This window comes from Lynx canadensis, chromosome B2 (assembly GCF_007474595.2).
Source record: "Lynx canadensis isolate LIC74 chromosome B2, mLynCan4.pri.v2, whole genome shotgun sequence".
NCBI classification, from domain to species: domain Eukaryota; kingdom Metazoa; phylum Chordata; class Mammalia; order Carnivora; family Felidae; genus Lynx; species Lynx canadensis.
Genome location: NC_044307.1, coordinates 120,238,901 through 120,259,293, shown reverse-complemented (window position 1 = coordinate 120,259,293; position 20,393 = coordinate 120,238,901). Strand labels below are relative to the sequence as shown.

Genomic DNA, 20,393 nt, shown 5'->3' with positions numbered 1-20,393 from the left:
TATTTTAAAACATGAGGAATTGGAAAGAGCCCAGGAGGAGGATTCAGACAGTTGACCCTCTGTCCTGGTTCAATCAGTAAGCAGAAGCATAACCTAAGGAGGCCACCTAGCCTCAGGTTTTCTGTTGCATTTCTTCCTTCCCAAAGCCCTGGGTTCTCTCAAAGGAAACAGGAAGTTTGAAATATGCATCAGGCCTTATGAGTTCTTTCCATGATAGTTCCTTGAATGATTGAAATTCCTTTTCCTGTTCACCAACCATTTCCTAATTCTCAAGTCCAATGCACAACTTTTGGTTCTTAATTTAGTCGAACTTTCTGTGACATGTGATATCATAGAGCATTTCCTCTTTTTGAAATGTTTTCCTTCATTCTCTACTTCACCTTTTCCTGGTTTACTCCCTAACTCTCTGATCACTCCTTTTCAGAGTTTTTCTTTCTCAGCTCCCCTTAAACCCAGGAGTCCATAACAGTCCATACTTAAAGTTAGTGACCTCATCTCCTCCCACAGCTCCAGCCAGAACTCTACTTAGAACTCCAGTTCACGTTTTCAAGTACCCGGAGGGTGCTTGAAGGGAGGCACATCTCAAAACTGGATATCACTTCCCCAGGACCTTAACTACAACCCATCCAAAGCTAAACGTAGGTAGCTTTGCTCCCCCATTCCACCACCTTCGTCCTCAAACTGCAATTACTTTATTAGCAATGTTAGATCTCAGATAACTACATCATATTCAACTCAGTTTTGCAAGTCCTGAAAATAGTAGCCCTCTCTTCCATTTTTCATATCTAATTAATTTCCAAGTCTCCCTAAATATTTCGCAAAGCAGGCCTTACTGTTTCTTTCCCAATGCATTTGCCTTAGGAAGTCCTTCAACATCTCTGCTATTGGGGACATTCTAAATTGGGGATGTGCTACAATTCCAGTAGCCTTCTAAAAGGCTGCAGTCTCTGTCTCTCTCTCTCTCTCTCTCTCTCTCTCCCTTCCTCTCCATTCTCAATGTTATTTCCTTTAAATTTCCCCCATCTCTCCAGAGTTTTCTTCATAAAATAGAATTATGAGCACATCACGCTTTTGGCTTAAAATCCTTTAATAGTTTAACTCCTCATAAATACTCATCTAACACGATGTAAAAGCTTTTCATTATATATACTCCACTTGCCTTTCCAATCTTATGCCCCTCCAGCCCATCCCCTATGCTTCATCTAAATAAAATTATACAGAGATCCCTAAAAGTTTGCACTTGCCTACTAAATCTTTATCACAGCACCTCTTCCACTATCCTGGGAAGAATCTCACTCCTTAAGTTCCTTGAGGGAAAATACTATACACCTTACTCACCTGGATATGTGCTGCTCTGGGAACAGTACCTGGCACACGGCAGGTTCTCAATGAATATTTGCTGAGTGGAAGATAATGGTGGGAAGAATTGGGGATTCTGAATGAAGTCATCTGGACCTGTGCTGCTCATAATTATTTGTGTGTTTTGATGAAGTTTCTTTGGTTTTCGGTTTCTATAATCTTCTTCCTAAATGAGGAAGTAGAGCTAGATTTTCTATAAGGACCCCTCCAGTTTTTTTTTTAATACTCTATGGTTGAAACTATTGCCTATTATAGAAGTTGAAATACCTACTTTATCTGATCTCATAATGTTTTATAAAATTTTAAAAATATTGAAAAAGGGCATTTCACATAAAAATCTGAATTTCCTAGAAGTCTGCACTTGGTGCTAGCTGAATCGTGCTGTCTTTAGATGGGATGAGTGCCTTCTGTTTGGGCAGTATTCTCACTCTATTGTCCCCTTTTCAGAGGCAGAATATAAGTTGTTGTTTATTAAAACACTTGCACTGTAGTTTTCTTCAGGAAAGATGTGAAATAGGAAATAGTTCTTGTTCCCATTTTTCTGTTAAAAGTAGAACAATTAAAAATAACCCGAGAGACCCTTGTGTTTCTTATTGCTGTCTGACCTCACTCCCTTACGTATATATGTATGTATAATGCTAAACAACCTAGAATTTTCTCAGGGGGTACCAATTCAAAATATTCTGGTTGTGGTTTTTATCGCGTTAGTGCATCTAGACCTTTCATGTCCTGAAGATCTTTTCAGAAAATAGTGAGGCCTTAATACAGGCAAAGGCCAAGTCTTTTCATCTTCTAATTAATTTGACGAATATGTCTTTCACCAAAAGCAATCGATGCTTTTATCTAACAATTACATTACATTTGAATATTTATCATCAGAACATTCTCTGCTCTTTTCAAACCCCGTTAAAACTACTCTCTATCCTTCAGAAATTCTTAGAATGGCCTGTACGTGCTATGAAAACTTGTCTACTAAGTGGGCACACGGAGGTGACTCTTCACTTATTCTGTCATTGTTCCTGCTAGGATTGCATATTTGCGTTAGCATTTTTTAATGGATCTGTGAAAACGTTCTACTTGCAGACTAAGGACAAGATGGGCAGGACCTGATGGGGCGGGCTCAAGACCCGAGTGTAGGGAGGCCGCCATCACCCGATAAAGACGGCTGCTTCATTCCCTCACCTTGTTTATTGCAGGTTGGCTAAGGCGTTAACCTTCCATAATTCAAGGCCTCAAAAAAAAAAAAAAAAAAACCCACACAAAAAAACACAAAAAACAACCTCCCTTGCAATTTTCTTAGTACCCCCATTCCCAGCTTAGAGACCCAGGGGGCGTAGCAGAACGGCTGTCACTCAATCCCGCTGGCCAACGGGAAGGGAGCGAGGCCCGCCTCCTTCCCAGCGCTGTACTGCAGGCATGCGCACTGGGCGTCCCAGCGCCACCGCCCATCAGCTGAGAATCTAGCTGGGGGCTCTGGGGCCGGTGGGTGCCTGGGGCCGGCGGAGGAGGAGGAGAAAGCCGAGGAGGTTGGGGTAAGAGGAACCTGGGGAGGGGGGTGGTCCCTGGCCCGGAGCCCCAGAGGCGCTAACTCCCGGCGGCTGCCGCGCCTCCTTGTTTGTGAGCGTGGTCAGGTGGCCGCCGCCCTGCGCTTTGCGGCTGTGGTCGGGAGGCGGAAGGCGGGCGCTGCCCCAGCCCCGGAGCGCCACCGCTGCTCACGCCCCCGGTCAAGCGGGTCCCGCCGGCCTTGCCGGCTCCGCGAGCCCTGCGCCCGCAGCGCCGCATCCCCGCCGCCTTCCCGGCCGCGCTGGCTCCCGCGCACCCTCGGGCGGGGCTGGCGCCGGGGCCCGCTGGGGCGGAGCTCCGGAATCCTGCTTCTGCCTGGAGCGAACAGGACTTCGAGTGACCTCTTCCTCTTTGCAACTTACAGAGTTAGAAGACACAGTTTAAAGTTCTCTTCCCGAATACAGAGGAACTGAAAATAGGTGCTGCAGTAAAGGAACCATATGCATTTATTCGGGGGCAGCTTGTAGTTGGTTTTGTTTGGCCTGAAGACGAGCTAACTTTCTTTGATCTTCTCCGTACGCGTCATTAATTGGTTTACGTGAAGACCTTTAAAAACACGTAAAATATTTCAAGGTCCTCCCCGGAACCCCGGCTTCTTGTTTTTTAGGTCGTTACTTTGTAAAAATTCAGACAGAGGAAAAAATAACATTACCTTTCTGGTCAAATGCTTTATTTATTTTTCCTCTCAAGTTTCTTGTATTTGTTTGGCTCTTCTATACATATTTTGTTTAATTCAGATAATTGTATTTTAGCTGTAACTGTATATAATTTAAAACTCGAACAGAATCTGGAAGAAAATGATGATGAAGTGCTGTGCTGTTGAGTAATGTTGCAGGTGGACGTTTCTTCTGGGGGCAGCCTCAGCCTCCCGCGGGCAGAGACTTCTAGCAGGTGTTCAGCAGTGTCTTGTGATGTGGACGCCCTCTGCTTTTCAGGCCGCCTTGAGAAGTTCGTCTCAGACTGTGACTAATTAAGAATTATGCTCTAGTTTCAAACTTTCTGTAGAAGTTAATATAATGCCATTGTAACCCATTAATGATTGCATCATTTTTCTTAAGCTTTTTGCTTGTGCTGTTCCCGATAACGCAGTTGTATCTACTTTTGGTTTGTGCTGCTCCCGATAAAACAGTTATATATAGTTTTGGTTAGGATACCAAACTTTAGTTCAGTGCTGGGGGTGGAAAAATAAATTATATGAAACATCTGCAGGAAGTCTGAGTAAAGTTTGTCACGATTCCATTTAATTTGAAAGTTTAGTGTATGAGAAGGGTGAAAAGTAATCCTTGGTATTGTGAATGAAGCCGAATAGTATAATAGTGCAACGGACAGAGATGCTGAGCTAAAGTATTGGGTTAATTTGGTTTAGATAGAGAATGCTCACGGCCATAGAGTGATCACCTTCATGTTCGTGGAACATCTATGCACCTGATACTGCAAATTCCACAAGGTGACAAGGTTGTCTTGTGCTTATATCCCCAAGGTAGGGACAGATAATAAACAACACACTAACTAGATCGTTTTATTTTTTTTATTTTTTTAAAGGTTTTTAAAAAAATTTTTTTTAATGTTTATTTATTTTTGAGACAGAGAGAGACAGAGCATGAATGGGGGAGGGTCAGAGAGAGAGGGAGACACAGAATCTGAAGCAGGCTCCAGGCTCTGAGCTGTCCGCACAGAGCCTGACGCGGGGCTGGAACCCACAGACAGTGAGATCATGACCTGAGCCGAAGTCGGACGCTTAACCGACTGAGCCACCCAGGCGCCCCTAACTAGATCGTTTTAAATGATGATTAGCACCATGATAAAGGAAATTAGATAAACAGAAAGTGGCAAGAGTGGTGACTTCTCACTTTAGATCCAAATAGTCAGCAAAGACTTCTCTAGCATGCGATGAGACCTTGCTGGAGTAAAGGAGCCAGTCATGTGGAGATCACGGGAAGAGCCTTCTAGGGATAGAAAACACCACTCCTCAAAGGCCCTAAGGCAGTAGTAAGCCTGTACATTTAGGATCTAAAAGAAGACACTGGAATTTAATATCTTAGAATTGGTATTATTTATCCTCAGACTAGGTATGTGTTCTTTTAGGAAATAGGTACATTTATTCATTCAGTCTACAGATATTTATTAAGCACCTCTTACATGACCAGGTAGCGAGACTAGAGTAGCTCACAAAAAATACACAGCCTTGCCCCTCTGGGAACGTATATTTTGGGCGCAAGGGGTGGAGGGAAGTGCTCGTACTTCCACTTCAAAAAGTGAAACTATTTCTATAGCTCCGTTTGTGTTCGATTTATAGAGCATGAGATGTATGCTTAATAGGAATCTAGGATTCTGCAATGTGTCCGGTATTACCTGGGGGAAGTGTTTGACAACTACAGTTTCACAATTCCCTTTGTTCTTTTATTTGTGCTCTCCAGAAAGTCTTGAGAATATCCTCATTATGAGTATTGCACTTTGATCCTCTCTTTCCTTCTTTCCCTTTATAGTGTTTATATGTTTTCATAGAAAAGTGATTGCTGAGATGTCTACATGATCACTATTCAATAGAACTTTATGCTGTGGTAGAATGTTCTATATTTCTACAGTGGCTGTTATAAGCTACTAGCCTCACATGTTATACTTGAGGACTTGATAGAGCAGGTATAGATAATGAGTTATTGTTATTCTGAGCAATAAAACTGGGAATTCTGATTGTTCTTTCAAAAATATTCATCAACAGTGCTTTAGTGCTTGTTAACTCCAGCCAGGTGCTGGAGACTGAAGTAGACAGCAGCTATCAGAATAATGTGGTTGATTCCAGGCCAAAATGCAATGATCATAAGCTTTTGATGTCAATTTATAGTTAGCTATAATTATAGTCCATCTATCTGTATATATGTTTTTGCAGTAAAGTCATTTGGCTCCTTTATTTCTCATGTTTTGTCATCAGAAAGACCAACTATTGTTGTCTCTTAGATATCACTATTGGCAGAATAAGAGAGAAAAGGACTGAGCTATTCATCTGTGTTACCTTGATCTACTCATATAGTCATCCCAGGTCTGTTTCCTCATCCTAAGAGTAGAGTCTGCAAAAAGGTTAATGGATTGGGCTCACCTGCCCTGAGTTTTTGTTACACAATGAAGCAATATGGTTTAGTGTTTTAAAAATATGGGCTGTAAGATGTAGTTTCAAATTTTAGCTCTTAGATTAAGCAGGTTACTTATTCTTGTTATGCCTCAATTTTTTCATGTGAAATATCAGAATTACAAGTGAACCTACCTCAGAGATTTGTTGTAAGAATCAACAAAAAAATGTAAAACAATGCTTTGGAAATACCAGTTAGCCATGGTTAATCTTGTTGAGTTTTTGTGTATCTTTCTCTTCCATCATTTGCAAATTTCTTTTCATTCTTCACTCAACACAGAGCTGAGTTAACAGTCACTGTGCCCTTTCTCTAAAGAAATTCCAGCCAATCCAGCAGCAGCAACAGCTCTTTGGATGAATGGAGCCCAGTTATCTCACCTGTAGGAACTTTCACTAATTTAGTTGCTTGAGTAAAGAGATGAGGAAAACTGGTAATGTTTGTAAATAATTGGCTAATTCTCTGAAGAGGAAAAAAAGGGGCCTTGAAAAAAACACAGAGAAGGCTTAGGTTAGGCTTGCATGAGTTTTGAGGCTTAAGGGGAATGCTATAAATCTATGTATGTTTAGGAAGGAGCCTCCCGAAGAGAGTCGATGAGAAACATTTCCTCATTCATTATGTCTGTGTTGGCTGTGAGACAGTTTTTCTAGAGATCTAGTTGATAGAGGAAAAGGAAAAAGAAAGATGTCATTGAGCCAGGAGAGAATTGCTCCTATCTATGCAGTGAAGTATTATTTGGCAGTGAAAAGGAATGATGTATTGATCCATGCCAAAATATGGATGGACCTTGGAAACATGCTAAGAGAATGAAGCCAGTCACGAGAGAGCTCATTATATGATTCTATTCATAGGAAATGTACAGAATAGACAAACCTATGAAAACATAAGTAGATTAGTGGTTGCCTACAGCTGGAGAGGTTGCAGAGAAATGAAAAGTGACTGCTAGTAGGTGTGGGCTTTGTTTGGGGGTAATGAAATGTTCTAAAAGTGATGTGATGGCTACACAAGTTTATGCATGTTGTAAAAACACCAGTAGGCTTGGGACGCCTGGGTGGCTCAGTCAGTTGAGCATCCAACTTTGGCTCAGGTCATGATCTCACAGTTTGTGAGTTTGAGCCCGGCGTTGGGCTCTGTGCTGGCAGCACAGAGTCTGGATTCTACTTCAGATTCTGTGTCTCCTTGTCTCTCTGCCCTCCCCTGCTTGTGCTCTCTCTCTCTCTCTCTATCAAAAATAAGCATTAAAAAATTTTTTTAATAAAAATAAAACACCAATAGAATTGCTTTTTTTTTTTTAATTTTAATTCCAGTGTAGTTAACATACAGTGTTATATTAGATTCAGGTGTATGGGATTGTACACTTTATTTTTTTTTCAACGTTTTTTATTTATTTTTGGGACAGAGAGAGACAGAGCATGAACGGGGGAGGGGCAGAGAGAGAGGGAGACACAGAATCGGAAACAGGCTCCAGGCTCCGAGCCATCAGCCCAGAGCCTGACGCGGGGCTCGAACTCACGGACCGCGAGATCGTGACCTGGCTGAAGTCGGACGCTTAACCGACTGCGCCACCCAGGCGCCCCGGGATTGTACACTTTAAATGGGTGAATTCTGTGGTTTTGAATTCTATCTCAAGCTCTTACTGAAAAAAAAAAAAAAAAAAAAAAAAAAAAAACAAAAAAAAAAAAAATGCAGAATTTAGAGATCTAGTTGGTGGTTAGTGGGATGCTTGTGATAGTGTTGGTTTCATTGAATCCCCAGGTCCGGTCTTCTCCTCTCTGGGCCCCAGCTCTTTAGGTGGCTGCAGGCCTAAGTGCAAAGCTATCTGCCACCTGCCGAAGCAGTTCTACCACCTGAGTTGAGATTTGGGTCTCTCTGGATGACTTGGTGAGATCCGAAGGGCCGGAATAGATAAATTGGACCTGTGGATCAATGAAGGAGAATGAAGAGTACCTAAAAGCTCCAGTAATTCCAGGGTGGCCAGGCACGTTCCACGATGCACCAGAGTTTCCGACATGGAGCCAGTACTGATCTACTTATCCCAAAAGTTCTACCCTTGCACTTCCTGCCGGCACCGACCCCAAGAACAAGACACACATTTCCTTGTGCCCTCTTCTCCCCTGCCAGAAATCTCCAGTGCTTTCTTATTGTGATATATTAAATCTAACCCTAGTTTCCAGCGCCCTCTTTCGTGACTTTAGTTTTGTGTGGTAGCTGTCATGGGTAGTTTTGGAACCAAAACCCTGGGGCTGAACCCCACGTCCAGCTGGTAGGTGGGTTCAATTACCTTTATCGTTACTTAATCTTTGTTAGCCTCAGTTTGCTCATTGTTAAAACAAGGTTTATTTGCTACTATCTACTTTAAAGAGGAGATTTTGAAAATTAAATTAGACAATCTAAGTGAAATGCTTTTCATTTCACAGATACGCAATACACGTTGGGTCATTCCTCTCTTTCTATGCTGTCTCCCACTTGTCCCCACCATGAATCATCTGATCCAGGGTTGACTGGCACCCACCCCTTTCTTTGAGAAATGACACACTGAGTTTGCCCTTTGCGTATGTTCTGGGTCTACCCATCCCAGGCTTCATGTCTTTGCCTTAGTCACTCTCCATACCAGTCATGCCCAGTATCCAGATCTTCTGCTTGTGTTTTGTTAATTCTTTCTAGATAGGAGTCATAGTGAAATTTCCTTTTCCCAGCCTCTCACTTTTGCCTGCACATGACCTTTTGCTGATTTACGTTGCTTTTGCTGTTTTACTTTATCCACTCTTCTAAATGACACACTTGAATTAGGCAGGTTCTTTATGTTTGTTGTTTTGTTCGCTTGCGACTCCCTAGTGCCCATTTGATGCCAGGCATGTAGCTGACTCTCAGCAGAGAGCTGCCGGACAAATTGCCTGCCTGCAACTTTGCAGCCTGCAGCGTGCTCGGTGGAAAGATGGGCGTGGCGTTGAGTCTGTGCTGGACACAGTCCTGTATGCACGGACACCCTTTCCATCCTTTTTTCCAAACCCCAAGAGGTGTGTGGTGTGTGGACTGAAGAAGAAAATTCCTTCTTGCCTCCTTCCTGTTGCGGTGCCCCAGCTTTGCTTCCTGTCCTGATGCCAGCCTCGGGAAGAGGAGAGCTGTTCTCTTTGCTCTGTTGGAAGGTGTGATGAGCATTTTATGGAACGTTCCTTTTTTTTTTTCCCCCTCACTTGTCAGCCGTGCCTCTCTCAAAGTGGACCTTTCCTATTAAAATTGGACACCCGCTAGTCATATATTCCTAAGCTCTTCCTGTGTGTGTTAAATTAGATACGGTGACATTTCTGGGGACACCCTGGTTTGTGTACCATTTAGTAGATATGTAAATAGCTGTTCTGTGTCAGGAGTTGTTTTAAATGTTGGAGACAGAGGGGCGCCTGGGTGGCGCAGTCGGTTAAGCGTCCGACTTCAGCCAGGTCACGATCTCGCGGTCCGTGAGTTCGAGCCCCGCGTCAGGCTCTGGGCTGATGGCTCGGAGCCTGGAGCCTGTTTCCGATTCTGTGTCTCCCTCTCTCTCTGCCCCTCCCCCGTTCATGCTCTGTCTCTCTCTGTCCCAAAAATAAATAAAAAACGTTGAAAAAAAAATTAAATGTTGGAGAAAGAAAGATAAATAGCATGTGGGCCCCGCTTTATAGTTGCTTGCAGTTCAGTTAAGGAGAAAATATATAAACAATTAAGAATATACACGTAAAAGGGATTTGGTTACTTTTACTTAAAAGTTTTCAAAGGGAATGTACAGTTTGAACCTTATTTTAATTGTTTAACATGACTGTGTCCTTTGAAAGCCAGTATTTTTGAAAGCCATGAGAATTTTTCTATTTGATGTGTCCCTTTGCTATATTTCAACCCTGTTAGGTTAATCAACCTCCCAGATTGATAACTTTGAAACTTAGGCCAATGCTTTAAAAATACAATTATGTGACTTCTGTTTTTTAGGTGACTGCTTAGGTGACATCTGATGAAATTAGTGAATAAGTAAATCAGCTATGTCTTACACTCCGGGTGTTGGTGGTGACCCTGCCCTACTGGCCCAGCGTATCTCTTCCAATATCCAGAAGATCACACAATGTTGTAAGTAGAAATTTAAGTTGACATCACTGTTTTTAATTCTTAAAATTGGGTTCATAACAGGACAACTCCAGTGACTGAGAGCAGGAACAGATTTTAGAAGGTTAGAACTCTTAAAATGAAAAAAAAAAAAAAGAAAAAAGAAAAAGGCCAGAACTCTTTAGAGTGAATACAAAAGACAATTATATTAGAAGAGATAACACTTAATTGCATTTTTCTGTAGAGTGCCAGGCACATAATACACTATTTCATTAATGAAATAAAACTTTAAAAGGATAGATATTTGGGGGACCTGGATGGCTCAGTTGGTTAAGTCTCCTTTTTTTTTTATGTTTATTTTTGAAAAAGAGAGAGAGAGAGAGAGAGGGAGAGAGAGAGAGAATATGAGTGGGGGAGGAGCAGAGAGAAACAAAGACAGAATCCAAAGCAGGCTCCGGGCTCTGAGCTGTCAGCACAGAGCCTGACACAGGGCTCGAACCCACAAGCCATGAGATCATGACCTGAGCTGAAGTTGGATGCCCAACTGATCGAGCCATCCAGGTGCCCCCGTCCTACTCTTGATTGCAGCTTAGATCATAATCTCATGGTTTGTGGGATCAAGCCCCTTGTTGGGCTCTGTGCTGGCAGTACGGAGCCTGCTTGGAATTCTCTGTCTCTCTCTCCCTCTCAAATAAATAAAAATAAACTTAAAAAAAAAAAAGGATAGAGACTTATAGAGACTTATATTTGCTTTAAAACCATCTGGTTCTAGATGAGACTAAAGAGACTTGTTGACTAAATTCCCTAGGTTTGGAACTGGGGAGCCCTACAAAGAGTTTACATTTACTTAAAACAGGGAAAGGGAAGGGAACATACATAGTCTAAAGGACTGTGCCCTTAAGGAGCAGGGATTAACTGACGAGGGGACGTTTTAATCCATTGAGGCAGATCTAGAAGATAACTCAGGGTTCCCACAAACAACTGTGCTACACCTATCAAACACAGTGCTACTAGACTAAGCCCATGTAGCATTTTATTGGAAATTATTACTCCTTGGGAGACAGATATAGATATAAATTTTTTAAAAGATCACTGTAGCAGATTTGAGCCTATAGTTTTTTTTGTTTGTTTGTTTCACATTTTGTTTCTGAATCATAGCTAATCACATGAGGACTATTCTAGTCACTTTGTAGTAGTCAGTATTTTGGCCCTTTGGGCATTAACTGAACTCTCTTTTGGAGTGTGTTAATACAGTGTTATTCTTTAGCTTACTTGAAGTTTACTGCTCTCTTTACCAGAATGTGTTAACACACTGTGAAAATACAGAATGTTTTCAGATGACCAAACCATGTGTTCTTATCTAATCATTAACTTCCCAGAAGTTACTACTCTACCCAAGTGATTTCAGTGAAATGTCAGCATGTTTTGGAGGCCAAAGGATTAAAAGGATTAGATTATGGCACTAAAAAAGTGCTGTTGTGCACAGCGATATGATATAAAAGCCAAAGAAAATAAGAATTTTTCTCTTTGTTAGAAATAGTGCTGGTCTGCAGCACCTGGGTGGCTCATTCAGTTAAGCATCCGACTTTTGATTTTGGCTCAGGTCATGATCTCGTGGCTGTGAGATCAAGCCCCATGTCGGGCTCTAAGCTAAGCATGGAGCCTGCTTGGGATTCTCTCTCTGTCTCTGTCTCTCTCTCTCTCTCTCTGTGCCCCTCCCCTCCTTTCTTTCTCTCTCGCTCAAAATAAATAAATGACGTTAAAAAAATATATATATTGCTGGTTTGCCTCAGGCTAATGTGTGAAAATTAAGAGAGACTGTAATTTTAATTTAGATGTGTGGAAAAGTCAGGACCTTTATGCAAGAAAGGAGGCCAAGAGGCCTTACTCCAGAGGACAGTGCAGGTCTTCTGTGCTGGGAAAAATAAATGCATTAGGAATTCTAGGAAGAGGAGGAAGAGTGACTGTAGGCTCTGAGATTATAGAGGCAGTAAGCACCTAGTGTATGAAAGATACACGGATTGGAGATTGTTTGTGAGCTTGAACTGGTAGGAGGTAAGAGTTCATTTAAATCAAGTCATGTTCCCGAGAAAGATTGATTGATCTGCTAGATGGGAAGTGATAAATTGAACAAGAGTTGCATACTCCTGGCATAATTGATAGCTAAGTATGTGACTGCACTGTGATTCAGGACAGCTTTGGTGTGTGGGGGAGGGTGGTGGTAAGACCCACAACTCTGCCTTGTGGAGAGGGGCCAAGAAGCCTGGGACCATTTGGCCGTGAGAAGCCACAGTCCCCACCTTCAGCTACTGAAGCACGGTCTTGTGTAAAATACAAGAAATGCATTCTGCGTGATCATGAAGGCCTTCGCAAAGGAACAAAGCAACAGTAGCCAGACGTCAGCTCTAGGAGGAGTAGGGCTTTTGAATAATCCTGGTTATTCAGGAATGAAATGGCTACCCTCAGGAGGAGCGACCAGCACGTGGTGGTCAGATACTATTTCTCAGGTCTGGTGTTGAGAGGTTTAAACACTGGAGTAATGGTTCCAACTGAGTGACTTGTAATTATGATATTCTGCCTTCATTCAGCAAATAATTTATTGAGCACCTACTACTGGCCAGTCATTGTACCAGACCCTTGGGAATCCAGCAGTAAGCAAAAGTCCACAAGGCCCTTTTCTCATGTGGGTCGTAGTGTAAGGAAAAGCAGAGGGTTAAAAAACATTAATGAACAATATGGTTTCCTGTGATGAAAATGAGCATGCTGGGAGAGCAGGTGACTGTGGGGAAGCTGCCATAGCTGAGCTTGTCCTCTGAGGGAGTGAGAATGAGAAGGCGCTGGTAGTGAGAAGATACAGGACGAGAGCATTTAGATGGAGCCAGGGAGCTGGCAGTAAACTCCTGAAGCAGTCCACAGCTTGGGGTGTTCAGAAAATAGGCAAGAGCAGTCCAGTGTGGCTGGAACACAGCACCTGAGGCAGGAGTGGCTAGAGAGGAAATCAGAGAGGAGACTGAGAAGGCCACCCAGAGCCTCAGAGGCCATCTGGGGAGTTTAGGTTTCATTCTAAGAAGGAAGACACACAATCATATCTGTGCTTTGAAAAGATTGCTTTGGCTGCTGCTGCTTAGAAAATAGACTTTGTGGAGAATTTGGGGCGGGGACACGATGGCCATCTCTGGGTCTGATGAGGGAGGTGTTGGCTTGTACCAGGGTGGTGGCAGTGGGGACAGAGAACTGATGGATATTCTTTGGAGGCAGAGCCAGCAAGATTTGCTGCTGAGTGTGGGTGGATTAAGAGTGAGAGAGGGTAGTCCAGGGTGCCTGCATGGCTTTTGTGTTAAGCAACCAAGCCGATAGTGGTGAGTGTATACTGAGGTGAGAAGGACTACAGTTCGGAAATGGGGAGAATTTTGTTTTGGCTAAGTGAAGTTCGAGATATCTTTTAAAGATCTAAGGGGAGATGCCAGACATCTAATTTAGATACATGAATTTGGAGATCAGAATGATATCGGAGTACAAATGGTATTTGAAACCGTAGGTCTAAAATAATCACAAAGGAGTAAGAGAAGAGAGCTGGAACATTAAAAAATGTAGAAGCCTGGAAGGCAGGGAGAAAGTGTGAAGAATCAGAGTGACCAGTGAGGTAAGAAGAAAATCAGGATATGGTGGATTTCCAGAAATCAAAAAAAAAAAAAAAAAAATGTTTCAAGACTGAGAGAGGCATCATCTGTGTCTAATGCTGCCAAGAGACTAAAAATTTTAGCACTGAATTTGATGAGGCAAACTGGTGACTTTGAAGAGAATGGTCCTCTGTTCGTGTTCTGAATGTAAATGAAAAAAAAAAAAAAAAGGGAGAAGGACTGACACTTTTTCAATTAAAGAGACTTCCTAGAATCCTACTCACCTCTGCTTGTGTTACTGATCAGAGTTTAGATACAGTCACATAGCTACACCTAGCTGCTAGGAAGCTGGATTACAGTGTGCTCACTAAAATTAGGTCTTGTTCCATTTAAGAAGGGAAAAAACCAGTATTAGTGGGCAACTGGCAGATTCCACCATGGAAGTAGAAAGAGGGCCAAAGAAGTGGTTGCATTTTTCCACCACAAAAGAGAGAATCCAGTGAGAGTATAATTGCAAAAGAAAGGTCTCTGAAGGCGAGAGGGAGAGGGAAACAGATCACCAGTGTTCAGTTTGCCTGTCGTCCACTGTTACAAGTCCAGGCAGAGTGTGGGGTGGACGGTAAGTGTGGTGGGCAAAGAAGGGAGAGTTCCTGTCTGAGTGAGCTGTTCTTAAATCAACTAGGAGGCAGAGGTATCAGACAGGGAGTGGGATGGAAGGCTGTTGGACGTTTGTGGAAAGAAGAGAAAGTGATGAGTTGTAGTTTTGACAGTTGAGAGGATTGACATACCACAGAGGTAACGAAGGGTTGTTGGGCAAGTTGAGTACTCATTTGAGACTTGGGGTCTTGAATTTAGTGAAAACAATCATCACTATGTATTGTTTCTAATTCTGAGATTCACTGAATGAATGAAGGGAAATTTAAATTAGGTAGAGTTAGTTATTGGTAAAGATCTAACCTACCAGCCAGTGCACATCACCGATAAGGACTATGAAGAAATCACGTGGAAGTGAAAGGCAGAAGTGTGAAATTTCAGTTCATTTTTTTCCCATCTGGCAATGCTAATACTACCATGATCGAATAAGATGGTACTTTGCACCACATTTAGGTGTTTCTCTTTACATCTGTGTCTTGTAAATTTTGTGTCAGTACAAATTATCTACTTGCAAAAAAAGAAATCTCTGGAGAATATACTGTAAGAAGGGTAATACCCTTGTCGTTAGAATATGTGCATCTGTTCAACCAGAGCTAAAGTCTTCGTAAACACTTCAGTGGGGAAAGTTCATTTTCATATTAATTTTGGTTAAGATCAGTGAAAAATTATAAAATATGAACTTGTATAGTTGAGTTTATAACAAAAAAAATAGCAATCAAAAATTTTTGATTCTTGGAGGGATCTAAGAGTAACATGAAGATTAGAATTTTTTTTAACTAGTGTATTCTGACAGGTCTCTTTTGCAAAGAGTAGAATAGATGAAATACAATGTTTTTAAGCTTTTTTTTTTTGCCTTAAGGTAGTTTTTGTTCAAAATAATCTGTAGTCTTATCAATTTGCTTTGCTAGTAAAGTATTTAAACCATATTACCATAATTTAATTTATATTAAACAACATATATAAATATTGTAAATACTTAAATATAAAATATATTAGAAATAGATTACATTAAATAACAATTTTTTGAGGTGCGTAATAGGTATAACAAACTAGAATTTTATTAGGGATTTGTCTGTGGAGAGTTTAAATAAGAAAAAAATTCTTTTTTGTCTTAATGAAACTATTTGAAAATCTTCCTGAATATGGAATTTTATTGATCGCTCATATGTAAGGCAACGGGGTTGGGGGGAGGTAGAAGCAGTGAGGAAAGTTATTTGGATCCCAATGTGATCTTGATTAAGAAAATATTTTTATCCTATGAGAGAAGGTGTTCTGTTGACTCTGTCACAGAGTCAGCTAGGTATTTGTGCCCCAGCTGCTCCATCCTTTGCCTGTGGCATAGACAATACTCCGTCGATGGCCCTACCATGACATCCAGTCTTTCTCAACCCAGCGCTCCAGGCAACCATTCCCAGTGGACTGGAGCTGGCATGTAAATAAACAGTTTGTTATCCCAGGTCTTAGAAGATCCATCGTGCATCAAAGAAATGCTTAGATTTAACTCTCAGCTTTGGATTGAGGACGTTGACAAATAACATTTTTATTAGTAGTATCTGGAAATGAGGTATACACCCATGTACCCTTTATCACCTGTCTGTATTTTTTTTTTTTTTTTTTTTTTTTTTTTTTTGTAGCAAACTCCTACCAGCGATGCATAGTACAAGGATAAGCAAGCCTTTGTGGGTTGCAATGGCTGAGTCTGTTATATAAGGTAAACCAGAGTAGGATATTTTCCCTGGGGCCATTAATCCTTGCACAAACAACAATATAGACAAGTGTATTCAGAACACCAGAAATAACTCATGTTTTTGAAAGAAGCAGAATAAATATATTGAACACCATCACATAATTAAAGACATTTTTTTTTATCTTTAAAAAATAGAACTATAATGCATAGAGTAGTGCACCAACTATTAGGATATAGCTCCATGAATTATCTGTTACAATACCACACATGCAAGTACAACATTACCAGCCCCCTGAAGCCCTTCTCATGTGACACCCACTCCATATTCTAAGAAGATAACTTCTAACATCAGTAATTAATATTGCCAGTTTCTTCACTTTAATAGAGTCAAGTGTATGTTTTATGTTGGACTTCTTTCTCCCATTCTGTTTAAGCAGTTCATCAATGGTATTACATGTAGCTCTAGGTCATTTGTTTTCATTGTTATATAGTATTCCATATCCAAACAGACCATAGTCTATTCTTTCTACTGTTCATGGACATTTGGAGTGTCTGGATTTTTTATTTGTCTTTATTTTTTGCTATTATGAACAATGCTGAACATTCTTACGTGTTCTTTGTCTCCTGTGTGTACCTAAGAGTTGGGTTGCTGAGTTATTAGGGTATGTATGTGTTTACCTATGGTAGTTACATAAAGTAGTTGTACCAGGTAATACTCCCACCAGCTAGTGTATCAGAATTCATTTTGCTCCAAATCCTTGCCAACATTTGACATTTACAGTCTTAACTTTTACCCATTCTAGCCATAGTTCTGTCTCATTGTGATTTATATTGCAATTCCCTGATTAGAATCAGACTTTTCAGAATGTCACTGAGTTAGGAAAATGAATGAGACAGTAGGAAAGGTTCTAATTGAGTAAGCTCTATGTGAGTGCATGCACATTTCCTGAAATTGGATCCCAATGCCAGTGTGACCTTGAGTAAGCTCTTTCACTTTCCACATGATTTTCTTATATATATTTTCTGTGGGCTGGCTTTTGGCCTCTCTTGACATTTAATAAGCTACAACTCTAACTAACGCTTTAAAGAATCTTTGAAAGCTCTTCTAACCTATGCAGGATTATTCTCTTTGTTATTAAGAGACAAATTGCCATATCTGGATCCATAACACATACTTTTACAATTCCATAGGGGCACCTGGGTGGCTCAGTCGGTTGAGCATCCGACTTCGGCTCAGGTCATGATCTCGCGGTCTGTGAGTTCAAATCCCGCGTCGGGCTCTGTGCTGACAGCTCAGAGCCTGGAGCCTGCTTCGGATTCTGTGTCTCCCTCTCTCTCTGCCCCTCCCCCACTCATGCGCGCGTCGCGCGCGCGCTCCGGCGCGCGCTCTCTCCTCTGTCAAAAATTAATAACCATTAAAAAATTTTAAAAAATAAATAAATTCCATAATTGAAATAGCCTTGCCAAGACTAGCTAGAGTTCCACTAAGACTTACATATTGAAGAATTAGACGATGGTGAGAGTTGTAGTCACAAGGGATTCTGGTATGACATGCGTGTCTATATTAATTAAGGTATGAATTCAAAGAAATTGATAAATAGAATATATCGGCAGTTGACCATGAAACCTAGCCATTTGAAATAAAATTTTCACCAGCGGTAATGAGAATTCTGACATTGAGTATTTTTAAAAAAGAATAATCTGAAAGAGAGTCTAAAAGTTAAGCCTGTGGGAAATGAACAAATTGGATCTATTGGTAACATAAATATACCGAGTCGAATTTTATGAGTCCAGGCGTTTTCTGCTAAAATATGCATAATATGTCATATTTACATGTGTGTCATTCCAGAAGATTTGGGAAAGCAGAAACTTCTAGGGAGTATAAATGTGTGACCTTAAACCCATGTCGTGAAGGTTAAGGGAAGGTGACTGGAAATGTTTATGTTTAATCTTCATTGTTTCATTTTTTATCATTATCTCCTATTGATTAGTTCTACACAGACTGTGTAAAGTTGCTAAAAATATGATTGGTTTTCTTTGTGTTGTATTTAGCTCTCATTCTCTGTGGGTACTTTGCTTATTTATTAAAAAAGAATCAGTGCTGGCTCTTGTCCTCATAAGGTTCTTAGGATTTGAGATGACATATAAAGTCTGTATAAATGTGTGAGTCCTTTGGTTACTTTTGAGAGTGAACACAGCTATTTTGATTCGAGGCTAGTGAAGAGGCACTTGTTTTTGCATCTAACACATGACTGCACAGAAGGAAAACTAGTATCATCAACTTCTCTTTTTTGGTGCCTGGGCACACTTTTCTTTACAAAGACCTCAGTCCTGAGGAGTTAACAAATTGACTGGAAACTGTGGATTTATCCAGGAATTGGGGATGTTCCTTTTTTTTTTTTCTTTTTTTTTTTCTGGGGTGTTGTGGTGGCTATTGGTGGATGGGAAGGTCGTTTATAGAGGAGGAGTTGAAACTCGTTCTCTCTCCCTCTCTCTCCTTCCTTTTCCCTCCACTCCGACCCTATCCTCAACTTGTTATTGGACATATATCACTTTTAACATCATACATCTGAAAAGTTTGGTGGATTTTTTTTTCCCCTCGAGGAGAAAACTTTAGTAGCTTTGATTCATTGTTGTACTTTTCTTCATGCTAAGGTGTTGACACAGAATAGCAGAACTAGGTGTGGAAATTAATGTCTTATCCAAGAGAATTTTTCAGAGAGTGACAACTTTTCTTTTCTCTGGTGGATTTTCCTACTGATGAACCTGAGTGTGTTTATGTACTGAATGTGAATCTAATGGCTACAGAGTATTTCTACATAGATTCTTCTTTTTTTTTTTTTTTTTTATGAAAACGAGGTCACTGTCTGCTTATTTTATTTGCTGTCTTACGTTTTTGGTCTATTATGGCCAAATAATTTTCCATTATATGAGTGTGCCACGCATCATTTAACCCAAACCTGTGTTAATGGACTTTTATCCTAAGATTACATATTTAAATGTTGGGAGAACTTACCATATATGCTTCTTCCACACTGTGAATCCTTCTGAGGTCTATATAGATAAAGTGTGATGCTGATTAAATTCTCATGTATCTTTCCGCACCCATCTATTAAAAACATATAATATTTTTTTTAGACTATAAATATAGTCAATATGCCTAGTAATTGTTTATTACAGAGTAGCCTCTGTTTTATTAAAATTAAGTTTGTGATGGGTTGTGTAGCAACCTCTCAACTGCCTTGTGGTACAGCCTGTCTGTGCATTTAGTTAGCTCAGTGTTGGTGGGGAGCTGAATAGAAGATGTAGGCCAGGTGGTTTAGTTTTGGTTTCCTGCGGTTAGCTTTGACACTTCTGTGTCCTCATCTCTTGGACTCTTTTTTGTCCTTCTCTACCCAATTACTGAGCAGTATTTTCCATTAAAGAGTAATTGCCTTTTATACTCTTCTAGACTTTTTCCCAAAGCTGTTATTAATTGATTTGCCTATTCATTTATTTGCAAGAACCTAAAAGTCTTACGAAACAGTGTTCTGTAAGTCTTGGTACATTTATTTTTCCCAGTCTTTCTTCTTGTTGGAGTGTCATTCATTATCTTAGTCATTATTTGAAGAAACCATTGTTGCAGGAGCGTGTTACTGATACTGAGTATGGCCATCTGCTCTCTGGGGTAGTTTGGTCTTTATCCCATTTAAAGTCCAAGAGAATGCCCACAGACAATAAGATTCCCTCCTGGCCTGTGGACTGTTATTTCTTACTGAGGACTGTGAAAGCTTTTAGCTAAAAAATCCAACTCAGCCCTGCTTATTTGTGAATACACAGAGCTGTTGTGCTGTTGGAGCTGGGAGGAAGAGCTGGGCAGGATGGCCCAAGTGATTTTAGTTGTATGCTATTGCCTGTACACCCTGCTTTGTTCAAAAATCTCTAGAAGTTATGTAAGTTGGTATCTTTTAACTACGGGCATACCTGTGGAGGATACTGGGATTTGGTTGCAGACCAATAAAGGTAAGTTAAATTTTCCATATCCCAGTGCATATTCAAGTTATATTTATACTGTCCTATAGCCTATTAAATGTACAATATCTAAAGAAACTATGTACATGCTTTGACTAAAAAATGCTTATTGTTAACCATATGACCCATCACTGAGCTTTCAGGGAGTCAGAATCTTTTTGCTGGAAGAGGGACTTGCCTCAAAGTTGATGGCTGCTGACTGAGCAGTGGGTGGTTGCTGAAGGTTGGGGTGCAGTGGCAATTTCTTAAAATAAGATGACAGTGAAGTTTAGTGCGTCACTCGACCCTCCCCTTCATGAACGGGTGGTC

General features: G+C 40.8%; 1 protein-coding gene across 1 annotated transcript in view; it reads left to right on the top strand.

Annotated features, from left to right (window-relative positions):
- The first annotated feature begins 2,780 nt into the window (after positions 1-2,780).
- STX7 (syntaxin 7) overlaps positions 2,781-20,393 on the top strand; it is a 41,990-nt gene continuing 24,377 nt past the window's right edge. The window contains 2 exon segments of the mRNA XM_030316368.1: positions 2,781-2,891; positions 10,002-10,136. Coding sequence (XP_030172228.1) covers positions 10,052-10,136 — 85 coding nt within the window. The 5' untranslated portion in view covers positions 2,781-2,891; positions 10,002-10,051.